This window comes from Urocampus carinirostris, chromosome 10, assembly GCF_059441175.1.
Source record: "Urocampus carinirostris isolate Australia breed hairy pipefish chromosome 10, RoL_Ucar_1.0, whole genome shotgun sequence".
Classification (NCBI taxonomy): domain Eukaryota; kingdom Metazoa; phylum Chordata; class Actinopteri; order Syngnathiformes; family Syngnathidae; genus Urocampus; species Urocampus carinirostris.
Window position 1 is genome coordinate 32,946,323 of NC_142358.1, and position 15,327 is coordinate 32,961,649.

At 40.7% G+C, this 15,327-nt stretch overlaps 1 protein-coding gene across 1 annotated transcript in view; it reads right to left on the reverse strand.

Moving 5' to 3' along the window:
* Positions 1-447: 447 nt before the first annotated feature.
* pcp4b (Purkinje cell protein 4b) overlaps positions 448-15,327 on the reverse strand; it is a 69,168-nt gene continuing 54,288 nt past the window's right edge. Inside the window, exon 3 of the mRNA XM_088345280.1 lies at positions 448-1,001. Within this exon, the coding sequence (XP_088201406.1) occupies positions 871-1,001 (131 nt within the window). The 3' untranslated portion in view covers positions 448-870. The remainder of the gene's footprint in view (positions 1,002-15,327) is intronic.

A 15,327-nucleotide genomic window follows, 5' to 3' on the forward strand; every position in this document is an offset into this window, starting at 1 on the left:
TTTCCAGACTATAAGGCACTAGATATTTAAGGCGTATGTTATACCACGGCCCTACAAAGATCCCTGTCCTTCCTTCTCAGTCCTAGGCCAGCTTTCTATCTAGACCAAGAAAGGTTAGGGGATCACAAAACTGTAGCCTTCAAAAACTGCCAGACACAAGCATCCGGTGCTGGAATGTTGACCATTGTGGTCCGTAGAAGCTGATCCAAATTCTTAGTCATGTTTTGAACTTATACATACTTTTACATTGGGCAAGTCTCTAAGCATGTTGTAAATATTTTGCCTATTTATTCTTTTTTTTTCTTATTTTTCTCTTTAAATTCTTTAGAATCCGCTAACTATTCTATACCCCTCTGCATGTATGACTTCTACATGTTGCTAACATGCACCATTTGGCTAACCGAGTTTAGTACTACATATTCAAAGCATACAAATACGCACCCTGGGCACTTGTTCCACAAACAGTCTTTATTCATTCCGCGTGTACATGCGGGCATAGTGAAGTAATGTTCTAGAATGGGATACAGGCTAATTATACTAAAATCCTTTATTACTCGTAACATACTTTTTGCTAGCGAACACACTAATTGGATGACTAATGAATCTGGGACAAGAACAAAAAGATATCCCGTCACAAACACTACATATGATCTAAGTGACAAATACGACTAGAAAAAGAAAAACAATATCGTGTTTCCCTCCCAACATAGCAGTCGATTAATAATAAATATGAGAGTAATAATAGGTTGTTTTTCTTTCATAGACATGTTTCACAGGCTGTTGCCTTCCTCCGCCTTCCCCCCAAACGCCGCTAAGACCGGTGGAGTTTGAACAGGTATGACTCATGCAAATGTCACTGCGTGTCGCCCACTAGGACTTCTCGTCGCGTTTCTTCTTCTGGAACTTCCTGAATTGAGACTGGATGGCTACGGCCGCCTTCTCAGTTTCTGGGTTTTCCATGTCGATGTCGAAGTCTTCCGGGACGTCCGTCTTGGAAGCGTCTGTGAAGGAGAAATTTGAGATGAGTTAATGAGTATTAAAGCAGTTTTTGAGTTAAGCAGGCCTGCTGATTGGTTTAGGAGCTGATGAATAGAAACTCTTAACTCAATTGACTTGGAGTTATGTTCTGGTACACTGTACAACCCACTAAATTATAGATACGTCTCTGGATTAAGAATAGAAGAATAGAATAGAATAGAATAGAATTTACTTTTCCCCTGCCCACTGCCTGGAGATGGCTGGGATGGGCTCCAGCCCCCCCGCGACCCTAATGAGGATAAGCGGTACGGCTAATGAGATGAGATGAGATGAGAATTTACTTTTATTGTCATTCTTTGTAACCATGCACACAGAACGAAATCTCGATACACCTGATCCGTACAGTGAAACTGTAACAGCCGCAGCCAAACAGGGCGCAGCCATTTTAGACCCAACTGCTGTGTTGGGAGTCATTAGGTGACCAAAACCCCCAATTCCAACCCTTAATGCCGAGCGCCAAGCAGGGAGGCAATGAGTACCAATGTTGTAAGTCTTAGGTATGACTCGGCCGAGGTTCGAACCAGCGACCTCCGAGTCTCGGAGCGGGGGCCCTACCATTTAGGCTACCGAGCTGGTAAGAGGGAGAGGTTTAGCTGGGAACCAGGAGAAGATGCGCAGTGACTGGCCATCACTGCTGGCCCACCAACTTGAGGGCATTGTGGTTCAGGGTCAAAACTCCCAGTGACAGTTGGAAACCTCCTGATGACATCTTCTCCTGGTTGAAAGCTACAGTGACTTTTTGAGTGACTAAGAAACATAGCACTAATTTGCATATATTATAACGCGTTTATTTAAAAGTATATTTATTTATTTAATACTAACACATTCCTTCCTCCACACAATCTATATGCACATATAGGAAATATGAATCCTTTAACAGTGCTGTTATGTTTCACAGCCTTCAACTCATTTCCACGTTTATGTGATTGTTCATTTCTTATTGAAGATTTCCTGATGAAAACGTTGACAGATAATGTATTTTTAATGAACTGCAGTATGTGTAGTCCCGCATACTGTACCAGCTCTTTTCTTCTCATTAATCTACTTGAATATATGGCCAAGTCATCCAAACAACATGATTTGATTCAAAGGAAGGGGAATGCATTATCATTTTTATACTCATAATCATGGTGCAAATACCAAAACAGAGATGAGATACTAGAGAAAGGGAAGCAAAGGGGAGAGGAGAAGAGAGGAGAGAGGAGAAAGGAGAGGAGAGGAGAGGAGGGGAGAGGAGGGGAGAGGAGGAGAGAGGAGAGGAGAGAGGAGAGGAGGAGAGAAGAGAGAAGAGAGAAGAGAGAAGAGAGAAGAGAGAAGAGAGAAGAGAGAAGAGAGAAGAGAGAAGAGAGAAGAGAGAAGAGAGAAGAGAGAAGAGAGAAGAGAGAAGAGAGGAGGAGAGAGGAGAGAGGAGAGAGGAGAGAGGAGAGAGGAGAGAGGAGAGAGGAGTGAGGAGTGAGGAGAGAGGAGAGAGGAGAGAGGAGAGAGGAGAGAGGAGAGAGGAGAGGAGAGGAGTGGAAAGGAGAAGAGAAGAGAGGAGAAGAGAAGAGAGGAGAGGAGAGGAGACAAGGGAAGGGAAGGAGAGAAGAGAAGAGAAGAGAAGAGAAGAGAAGAGAAGAGAAGAGAAGAGAAGAGAAGAGAAGAGAAGAGAAGAGAAGAGAAGAGAATCAATGAGCAAATCAGCTTTATAATACTGTACCTTTGCATTCGTTCATAATTGGGATACGGGTGTATAAAAAAATGAAAAACAAAAAATATCTATTATCTATCGCCCTTCATTAACATTTGTCTCTGGAACTGTGAATAAAAATAGTTTGATAATGAGATCAAATCTAATGCGCGTAACACATGACTAAATGCAGTACTCCTGCCTGTCCGCACTTCACTGAATCTAATCCAAACGTACTGTATAAAACTCCCAATTCACTCTAGGAATCCTCACAATACCCCCCTCCTCACCTCAAACCATTTTCTCTTTGGATCCATGTAATTCACATAGGTCACCCTTTTAAAGTTTAAAACGTGAATTTCTCCTAAAAATGAGAGATTTTCATGCCTGTTCTTAAAATCCATTCCTCATAAATACAGAGCAGAAAAACCTACACAAATATAGCAAGCGATCCAACACCCGTACAAAATTGTCCCACAATCCATGCAGATAATATCCGAGCAAAGACCATAAATCCGCAATCGCCCCAGCACCAATTAAATGCCATCAATTCCCATTATAGGGGGCGCGTATGTCAATGTAACCGGGATCTCTGGGGCTTTAAAGGTCACGCCACACTAACATTTACACTGTGAATGCCACTGAGGTTCAAACATCTGCCACTTTGTAGTTCCACCGAGCAGAACCCGGGAAAACGAGTCCCCGTCTGCCGTATTTGCGATCGGGTAGTACGTGCGCTACATATCCCGACCGACTAATTAAGGAGAGACAAATCGGAAGAAGTTATTTTCTGCAGAGGGCGAACCTGCTCGTGCATGGAGGATACTGCTAATCCTCGCCATGATCCCTTGCGGCTTTTCCCGATGGCTTGTTGCTCGAGGGTGACTCACTAATCACGGTGTCAAGGCAGGATTCGAACGCTGCCTTAATTGCCATTGAATTTTCCACTGTCCCAATGATGACTGTTGGAGCCCCAGAAGGGAGCAGGCGCAATTGAGATGTTTACCTCCTTCTCATTGACATATCATAGCACCAAACAACAATGACCAGAAATAAAATAAAGATATTTTCAAATGTGAGTTCCTTTCTCAAGGTTTCTTGATTCTATTCTATTCTATTACTATAGTTTTTGAGCTTTTCCTTGCCCTCATGTAAGTTTTAGATCATGGGATGGTGTATTAATAGTCTGTAATGTGCAATAGTCTGTGGTCTGTGCAGCCCTTTGAGACTCCTTGTGATTAAGGGCTATACAAATAAAAATGACTTGACTTTTCTTCTTAAAGGAACAATTTGTAATATTTGACCACTAGATGTCTCTGTATTGTGTTGTGCAACCGAAAACAAAGTTACAAAGCGCAAGGAGGAATACCAAGACTCAAAGTGATGAAATTACCGTATTTTCATTACTGTAAGGCGCACCCCCCAAAAATAGTTTTTTGTCCTATATTTTCCATTAATAAGGCGCACCGTACTATAAGGCTCTAGAGTGGGAACATCAACAAAACAGTCAGATGGTTAAGTCAAACTTATTAACCCCTTATAATTCCAATGGTTCACAAAGAAGCAAATAGTTGTCTCAGAAAAGTACGGACACGGTGTATGTATGAGGTCACCAATCACTCAAATGCATATAATTAGTAAGGTTAAACTCTTGGCATTCAAGAAATGCCAACCATTTCTTAGTTTCTTTTTTCTTTTTCGCTGAAAACTGTGTGGACAGAAAAGTAAGAATTTCCTTGTGCAGGGAAACATGGTTCTTTACTGTGCATATGACATTAAACACTTTGAATTCAATTGAATTTCAAAATAGACTCATCACAGAAACATCAAGATCAGTCTGAAAGAAGATACTGGGAAAATATAAAGCCGGGGTAGCTCACCAAAGTCATCTTGCAGCCATCACATTCAACAATAATACGCAACCATGGTCCTCTTACACATGTGTGTGTAGTAAATCCAACCAAGTAAAATATTTACGCACTCCAAAACACGCAATAATGCCGACAAATAAAAGAAAAAAATCAGCATCTTCATCGATAGACGTTGCTTGTAGCTATCTGTCTGTTTAGCCCCATAATTCATGTTTACAAATACAGACAAAAAAACAATGTTCAATATGTATACATATCCCAGCATACACTGCGGACTACTTCGCCAACCAGTCGGCGGCTGATTGCATTAGTTGCGAAACTTTGCAACTCAATATTGATCCATATATAAGGCGCACTTTATTATAAGGCGCAATGTCAGTTTTAGAAAAATATAAAGGCTTTTAGGTGTGCCTTTTATTTGTTAAAATATGGTACATAATTTTATTTTAATTTCCATTGACTAGGTTTTTGGGAGTTCCCATTGAGGCAAGATGACAGACAATCATGTCGGATAGGTGAGCCTCATGTTTTGTAACATAAATACAAATTTCTTGACCTGCGGCTATTTAGAAAAATGCATGTTTGTATGATAACTCGTGTCATTTTGCACATTATTCATATATATCTCATCTCATTAGCTGCACCGCTTATCCTCAGTAGGGTCGCGGGGGTGCTGGAGCCCATCCCAGCAATCATCGGGCAGTGGGCAGGGGACACCCTGAACTGGTTGCCAGCAAATCGCAGGGCTATTCATATATATATATATATATATATATATATATATATATATTAATGAAGTATTTTTACCATTAGGTGGCGTTATACACATTATCACCATACACAAAGAACTATCGTATTTAAAGGTGCTGTCCGGATTTTAAAACTCTCTGCCGCCATTTACTGGCTTAAAGTAATGATCGCTTGAATAGACTCTTATATTCATTTTTTTTGGGGCGGGGGGTTGGGTTGGCGTTTGGACTGTATTTGAAACAGATATTTTCTTACTTTGAAAATTGTTATGCTACACTAACAAAAAACTTCAAAGACGAGCATGAAATCACTCTCCACGCCACGCTTCCCCCCTATCTTTCCTATTTCCTTATGGGTTGGGTTTACTTGAACAGCTTTCATAAAAGTAAGATAAAAACTGAAATTTTAAACACTCTTTGAACTCAGTTGGACGTTGTTAATGAAATGAAATGATCTGCATTTATACAGCGCTTTTCAAGTCGATGACTTCCCAAAGCGCTTTACAATGTGCTCCACATTTCCCAATAGCGGCCTTGCAGCCATGTAAGGCGCTAACCTGCTTATTGGGGGTATTAGGGGTTCAGTGTCTTACCCAAGGACACTTCGCGTGTAACACGGACGAGCCGGGATTCGAACTGGGATCCCTTGATCCCAAGACGAGCGCTCTAAGTTAATACATAATTCATAATAGAGAAAGCATCCTACGTTTAACTGTTCAAGACACATCAAACAACACACCCCAAATTTGAGCAACTACAAAAACATTTATATCATATACAGGAATTGTACTATCAATGAAATTGCAGAAAATGGATAGTCTCATCTCATCTCATCTCATTAGTCGTACCGCTTATCCTCATTAGGGTCGCGGGGGGGGGGGGCTGGAGCCCATCTCAGCCATCTCCGGGCAGTGGGCAGGGGACACCCTGAACTGGTTGCCAGCCAATCGCAGGGCACACAGGGACAGACAACTCATTCGCTCATTCACACCTAGGGACAATTTGGACCCGCCAATTCACCTGAAATGCATGTTTTTGGAATGTGGGAGGAAACCGGAGTGCCCGGAGGAAACCGGAGTGCCCGGAGGAAACCCACGCAAGCACGGGGAGAACATACAAACTCCGCACAGGAAGTCTGGAGCTGGATTTGAACCCACGACAGGTTCCCATGACATGAACTGTGCCGCACAAGCGCTAACCACTGCGCCGCCGTGCTGCCCAAAATGGATAGTCATTTTCTAAAATTGATAGTTATTAAAATTGATAGTCTTGTAATCCAAGCACCATCTTTATCTTCTACTTCCACTCTTACAGACACTGACCAACCTTATTCCTCTTTGATGCTTGTTTTTTATATTTAATTCCAAGTTATAGGGTTATAAATATACCCCATAAATAAATAAAGAGTGCCTTGCTGACCAAGTTCATGCTATGTGACAATGACGGATCGGTCTCACACCGAGTTCGAACATCCTTCTCCCAAGAGAGACAATCATCCCATTATTTCTGGCAGCACCATCAGTGTCCCTATCCTCGCCTGTCAGAGGGCCATTCCGATTCATCTCCACTTTTCTATAAAAGCAAATGTATTTATTTTTAGAGACGGCGATAACCGCCAGAATCCGTGCACCGGAATAAATATGCGACTTTGAGGGTTGACTTCATCCGTGAGTCCGCAGCACCCTGCAGATTTCCTTATGGACTCTTGCGGATAGGAACGGTTCACAAGTGACACGATGAGGCCGGGCTGGCTCGGCTGTCTTTCAGAATGTCTTTAAAAGTGTCTCTTGGGAGGCGTGAAATGTGGGACTTCTTATTGATCCCCTCGCTTTAAAAGCAGTCGAGCCATGAGAGGAAAGTGGCCCGAGTGGTGAGATGCATAAAACAAAGACTTAAAGACCTTGACATAAGTGAGGCAGATGTAGAAAGTCAGAACTCATCTTGGTGTAATATAATGCAGGGTTTTAGGCAGAGGAGGGATGCCTTTTTTCTCAAATTAATGGTTGGCTTATGTAATTTATTCAAAAGTCTTGTAATGTTGTGCCTGTGGTAATGTCAAAGATGGCCATTTACAAGCACAGCATTTACAGACCCTTAAGAGTACAGTGGAACCTCGGTTTTCGAACGCCTCTCAGTTCGAATAAACGGTGTTCGACCAAAAATTTCGAGAAATTCTTGCTTCGCTGTTCGGTCAAAAATTCGGAGTTCGAACGCCGGTAATGCGTGAGTGCGTACGCTACAGTGCGATGCTGAGCGGCGTACGGGTGTAGATCGCCCCCACCCCTCGTGACCAACTGTTATCATGTGCGCACTTGCCTCTTTTTGCTTTCGCTTTTAATATCAGTGAACGGAGTGTTTTAGCCCCTAACTATGCCTCCGAAGAAGGTCGGTGCAAGCGGGACAGGTGAAAAAAGAAAAGTTGTTCGTACAACTATTGCCTTTAAGAAAGACATAATAGCTAAATATGAAAGAGGTGTGCGAGTTTCCGATCTTGCTAGGGAATACAGCATGCGCCTTCTGCTGACCACCACAAAGGTAAGAAATCCTATTCATAATTCTTTTCTTTATCTTTTTTGTTTTTTTTACACGTTCGTGTTAGCGTAATCTTTCGTATGGAACGCACGATTAGCCTGGGTTAGCTCTATGATTACGTTGAAGATTCAGGTAAACATTCAGGGTGTTGTAACTGAGCCCAAAATTCAGGGTGTTGGAACGGAGCCCCCTTTCCAATGAAGCGCTAGCCACTTGTGGTGCTAAATGACTTGTAAACGACCTGATTTTTTTATTTTTACACGTTCACGTTAGCGTAATCTTTCGTACGGAAGATTACGATAAGGCGAACGTACGATTAGCCTGGGTTAGCTTCATGTTTACGTTAAACATTCATGGTAAACATTCAGGGTGTTGAAACGGATTAAAACGATTTACATTATTTTTAATGGGAAAAATGATTTCGGTGATTGAACAAATCGGTTTTCGAACAGGGTTCTGGAACGGATAATGGTCGAGAACCGAGGTTCCACTGTACTTTACAAAGAGGGGGTCAAATGAAGTTTTTACCTTATTTTCACACCCATTAGGCGCACTGTTTTAAAGGGCGGACTCTCCTTGGTTCAAATCATAGACGCTCCCCTACTTGAGAACATTAGATGGATGGATGGAAGACATCCTAAAACACTTCTCCCGAGTTCTCACTAACAAAATAGGAAATTTGGGGTTGGCTTTGGGCTCAGTCCTGCATTAGGTTCATTGGAGGAACTTTGGCTGTGGCGAGCTTTAATACGTTAATATGCCTTTTTTCCTCCACGTTTTCTTTAACAGGTTTGTTGTGAAACAGGTAAAACCAGCCCTGGAGTTCTGTAGAGGTATTTATTGAACAAAATATTCTGGGCAAAGTCAGGTACAGAACAAGGCTGTATAGTTTCACAAGTTCAGTCAAATGTGTCCGTTTTGTACTTGGAGGGTGGACTATGACAAATATAAATCTTTAGGTAATGTGGAAAAATACAATTTTTTGGTCTAAATTATTACAGACGCTCCCCTACTTATGAACATTCGAGTTACGAACAATGGTACATACGAACATTTTTTTCATAATTTCGAATATTGCTGTTAGTTATATTTTGTATCATAGGCACCTTTTTCCGAGTGCAGGACAGTACTGTAGTGCTTCTTTCCACCTCTACTGGCGTGTGGCGCTGTGAGAGCTCATCCAGCATGCACCCTGAAGAAGAAATCCGACTTCCTCTTCCTATTACAGTCCCAGTTCGTGTGTAAACATACTGAACTGTATCGCCAGCGCGCTAAAAAATGTGACATTTTTATTGTTTAATATCTCGTGCATCCGTTCAATATGGTTGGTGTAAAATAAAGAAGAGGTGAGCCGTTTCATTTGTAAAGAAAGTGGAATAAGGAAGCTTGATGTGGTTGAGAAAATGGTACGATCCCTTTTTACTGCCACTTTTTAGCACGATGAAGGAAATAGCCTAACTCTTGAAGCCCATCTTCCAAAAGTAAATTAAACTTCACTCTATTCATCCTTATAGAGCATATTATTTAATGAAATGTTTATTTTTTTAGTACAAAACACTATAGGTTACTTATACAAGCCTCAAACATACTTATATAAGTCTTAAACATACATTCCATAAACAGGGTTGGGTAGGGTTACTTTAACTTGATGACTTTCAATTACTAAAAGGCCAAATGGTCTTCACGTGGGAAAATGTGTGCAAGAGTGCAAGTCAGTGCAACCTGACAGCTCAGCACATATTTACTACTGCGCCAAGAGAAACACCATTGCAAATGTGGCTTACAATGTGTGAGCCTCATATTTCTAATAACAGTGCCAGGGCAACTGTGGAGAATAGTGCCAGATTGTAACACAGATGTGTGTTTTTGTGGTATAAGTGGTTGCCGCAGTAATCAACTAAACTGCAGTCGCTTGTCATCGTTCCCCAAGGATTAAAGGAAACTCCAGTCATTTTCCGCATTTTAATAGAAAAAACAAGTGTTAACCGTTCCACTACAAAAAAGTTTAAAATATAATTAAATTAAAACAAGAAAAATCATACTATTCCAGTACCATCATATTTTTTAATAAAATGAACTTTAACGAGTGGAATATCTGGATACTCCCAAACACAAAATAATTCATCTCAGATGTGTTTTTAGATCGGCGTAGGCTGCAACTTTGTGGGTATGTGCGTCTGTTTCTAGAATACAACACCGACACCCTCCAAAATCCTTGAAGTGCCAGCGTGTGAGAGAGTGATGCTTCGATCAATACCTACGCGGTGTATCGATCTCTATTGCAGGTTCGGTTGCTCACGCTGTGTCAACCTTAACTACGCTTTGGGGCGGATGCAAAAATTTATAAGCTATAGACTAAATCTAAAGCTCCTTTCCTGCAGCAAATGCTTCTAAAGTGGCAGAAACGAGACCCATCCAGAGATACAAGAATGCGGTACATAAAAGCTAATTAAATAAAGAAAAAGGATGTGGGAATTGGGTCGTCCTCGCTGAGAGTCTGCTGCTATCTATTTATAAAGAAGATTGCTTTGATCTGTAAAGGTGAGCTGAGTTGAATCCTTACTGGGCCTTTTTTTTCTTTTTTTTCAAAATAAGCGCAGGAGGAGCGCTGACTCCAGAAGAAGTGCTGATACTGTAAGAGCGCAAATAACAGGATAAAAAAGTCTCTCATCTCAGATGTATATGAACATCACACAAATATGTATGTAAAGTCGTGGAAAGTTCAAAGTGCTTTGCGAAAGTTTGCAGTTTTTGACTTGTGGCTGCCGCCTCTGGATACAAGCAGAATTGCAACTTCTGATATTAACGCTAAAATGCTTTGGCAGTTTAAATGCCAGGGCTCTTTCTTTGTTCTCCTTCGGATGTTGTTGGAGCATGCACAGGACAGTGTGTATTATTTAGCGCCTCTGATGAGGGGGGTGAGGGACAAACAGAGTTGCTGGATACAACCGGAATGTTTGATGTTTGATCTTAAATTACACATAGTCCAGTGTTTTTTCCGAATTGTTTAGTCCACAATTGAATGGATTTGGGAGTACAGTCAATAAACATGCCCGATTAAAGTCACCGTCGACGATAAAGCTCCGTTGGGGTGTGCAAGCTGCTGTTTATTGATAGCAGCGGGCAGGAGATATAGCGTTATACTAACGTTAGCATCCGGTGAAACGGTTAGCGGTGTAAAGTAAACAGCAAACACAAAGACCACATATGAGTTATCGTATAAATGTGTTTGTTTTTTTAAGAAAACAATTGCATTTTATTTCACATAACTTAAGGTTCATCACAGGGAGCTGAAATAATGGTCTGTCGTCTTGCTCCTGCAGGTACGCAAAACTCAAAGACCTGGCGAAATGCTGCGCAAAAAAATGAGAAGAAAAATTGTGCCGTTTAATAAATTTGAGTCTTGTAGTTTGTATTCTTTCTTGTGCTTTTAAGCACTCACTTTTGATTGTGCGAAATCAAGCGGTCATCATCACTGTCTCTTTAAAAGGACAGTGTGTCATATTTAGTGCCCCCTGGTGGTACATAAAAGTCCAATTAATGAAAAAAACATTGTTTTGAATACTACAGACGCTCCTCTACTTACGACCATTCGACTTAGGAAAAACGGTAAATACAAACAAAAAAATTTCGCAAGTTACATTTTGTATTGTGCGCCCCTTTTTCAAAGTACACGGCAGTACTGTAGTGCTTCTTTCCGCCGCTACCGGCATGTGGCGCTGTGAGAGCTCACCCAGCATTCACCCCGAAGAAGGAATACAGCTTACTTTTCCTAGTTCATGTGTAAACATTCTATCCTGTATCTCCAGGGCGCCAAGAACTTTTCATTGTTTAATATCTCGTTCATCCGTTCAATAAGGTTGGTGTAAAGTGTAAAGAAGAGGCGAGTTGTTTTTTTTTTTTAAATGAAAGTGGAATGAGAAAGCTTGACGCGGTTCACAAAATGGTTGGATTGCTTTTTTTCGGCCACTTTTTACCACAGAGGAGGAAGTCGCCTAACTGTTGAAGCTCATCTTCCAAAAGTAAGTTAAACTCCACTTTATTCATCTTTATTGAGCGAATTATTTTATGAAATGTTTATTTTTTTAGTACAAAACAATACAGGTTACTTATAGAAGCCTTAAACATACTTATATAAAACGTAAACATACATTCCGTACAAAATATAGCACGGAAGCAACTTACGAACACTCAGCTAATGAACGATTCTCCGGAAGTAGGGCAGCGTCTGGATAAAAAATTACATTATGAAATGAAATGATCTGCATTTATATAGCGCTTTTCAAGTCAATGACTTCCCAAAGCGCTTTACAATGTGCTCCACATTTCCCAATAGCAGCCTTGCAGCCATGTAAGGCGCTAACCTGCTTATTGGGGGTATTAGGGGTTCAGTGTCTTACCCAAGGACACTTCGACATGTAACACAGACGAGCCAGGATTCGAACTGGGATTCCTTCATCCCAAGACGAGCGCTACCTCCTAAGCTACTGCCGCCCATTAATTACCTTCCAGTGTAAATGTTTATATTAAAAAAAAATCATAAGTTGGGAAATTCTAGAGACGACTTAAAGAAATAGAAAATGCAGTTTTGAAATGTTGATTCAATTTTTTAAAACATAAAAAATAAATCAAAACCTTTCTGGCCCTATGTGAAAAAGTTGTTGCCCCTAAACCTGATAGCGAGTTAGGCCACCTCGGCAGCAATAACAGAAAACAAACATTTACGATAATTGGTAATAAGTCTTTCTCAACGCTGTGGAGGATATTTCTATTATTCTAGTATATTCAGAAAGAGGGAAAATACTGTTTCACAGCACTGTAAATGCATATATCATTTTTGTAGCCATGGATGTCTTTACGATGCAAATATCTCTCCACCCTTAGGAACACAGATGGAACCGTTACATTGTTCTCTGTGAGACTTGTCTTTGCTGGTAGAGCGTGACATGAATTGTAAGCGAGCTAATGCAGTCAGGCGCTCCATGTGGACTGGAGGTCAGAGAACCGAGATGCTGTCCTGCAAATCGACTGAAACAACACAAAATCTTCAATGCCCGAGACCACCAGAGTCACAAAAGACAAATTCCAATGCAATTTGTCTATACAGTAATCCCTCGGTTTTCAAGGTTAATGGGGACCAAGACCACCCACAAAAACTGAAAATCTGCAAAGTAGCGGCACCCCTTCAAAAATGCTTAAAAAACGTATACAGGTATACAGTATACCCCCTGTATACAGTACACCATATAGAACACGGGTAGAGAGAGGGAGAGTGAAATTCATGTTATAACAAAAAAAACTGTAAAATATGTTGTACATACACGGAATAGGACTGCGGCGAAATCACTACGAACCATTCAGTATGATTGTATTAACCGCTCTCAACCACATGCAGCTATTTCGCTTTATTTCGATTGTTAACACTACCGGTTACATATTGAAAATAAAAACAGTGAAAATTTGATATTTGATGAGTGTTTGTGAAGCGTTTTGGGAAACAACAGTTAAAAAAATGGTCTGTGTTCATTTTAATGAAAGTGAAAGAGCTACCTTCTAAAAATAACAAGATACTTTAGCTAGCGGCAACGAACGGCTTTTACAACAAATACACGAAACCACACACAATTAGCAGTGTTTAGGTTGTACAAACAACCGCTCGCTTTTGGTATCATAAAGTCAAACTTGAGATGAAATGTGACAGAAGAGAATGTACTTACGTCGCATCACAGAGTTTCCTCCTTGATAAACTGAGCGCCACATAAGAAGGGGATGAGGTGGGAGGGGGTAGATGGGGGGGGGGGTTATTAGCGAAGCGGCAATGACTAAGCATTATGTCAGGGCCTCCCCCTCCCCTTCACAATAAGAGTGTCCACACCGTGTCCTCAGTTGACATAAGCTCGCGCTCAATGGCATCAAGTCAATAAATGCTTTTATTGAGAAGGTAAGGTATATTTTTTAGACCCGCGAAGCTCTGAACCCGCAAAAGTGGAACCGCGACCGACTCTATACACAAGAAGCAAGCGAGTATTCTCCAGGTGCGGTTTGCTTGTTCATTGATGTTTACCGTCTAATTTGTTCCGGATATGATACCAAACCAACCTAAAAGCAGCGTGTTAAAAGAAGAATGATTTGACCTTTTTAAGTCCGAGTCCTTTGCTGTCCGTTATGTAAAACAGCCACTCGTTCAAAGCAGTATAAATCTCCAGTGTCATCCAGTAACGTGACAAATCAATCACAGGACTTCATTCCTTCCTGCACGTCCTTGACTATTATGAATGTTTTGACTTTTGTAGTAAGCTATTTTTAAAATTGGTGACAAGACGCAACCACTGTATTGAGTCACCATGTTTCCTACTGGCCTTTTTGTTTGTCTATACAGACGCTCCCCTACTTACGACCATTTGACTTACGAAAAACGGTTCACCACAGAGGAGGAAGTCGCCTAACTCTTGAAGCTCACCTTCCAAAAGTAAGTTAAACTTAACTTTATTTATCTTTATCGAGCATATCATTTTATGAAATGTTTTTTTTTAGTCCAAAACAATACAGGTTACTTATATAAACCTTAAACATACATTCCAAACAAAATATAGCACTGAAGCCATTTAGGAACAAATTCAACTTACTAACGATTGTCCGGAACCTATCTCGTTCGTGAGTAGGGCAACATCTGTAATGTTATCGTCTACTATCACAGATGTTGTCACTTGTCTTGTTTTTAACGTTTTTTTTTTCCTCTTTCTTTTTTCAGTACTCTGTCCCCTTGGTTCCTTGCTAGGTAATTTTCATTCTCGTCACTTCCCTAGCACCCATGTTACAGCGCTCCTCTTTATTCAGTGTAATGAACCAGTGCCCGACCGCACAGATCACGAGTACCGCCCAATAAACTATTGGACTGTCGACTTTGCTGCTGTGATTTACCTGATCGCAAAACCTTCTGCCTGTCCTTTGGATTTTGTTTGTTTGCGGGTAACAATGAAATACATAAAATGTAAAAATAATCTTCCAATGAATACAGTTTACACTTTTAGGATTATATAGATATTTACATTGAAAAGTATTTTTTGTTTGTAATATGGGACGCCTGCAAAGGAGATTTTAAAGAATGCCAGGTCGTTATTTGGACTATTATTGCGCACTGTCTGTTGTTTTGACTATTACACTATTGTAACTATCGCCAAATCAAGTTGCAGTTCTTCGATTTTCACACCCTTTAGGGTGGATCTTGCGTAACTCTAGGAGATTTAATGAAAACACATGATTTAAAGCTAGGGCTTTTAAAACAGGTTGGGCTTTGTTATCTGAAGGCTTCTCTCCCTGTCCTCCTTGCGAGTTTAAAATCCATTGATGTGTTCCTATTTTCCTATTTTTGAGTGTCTATTACTTATCATTTTATGGAAAAGATGGACTGTTTACATGAACTAATAATTTGATGTCATACAATTTATTGATTTGAGACAATATATGAATA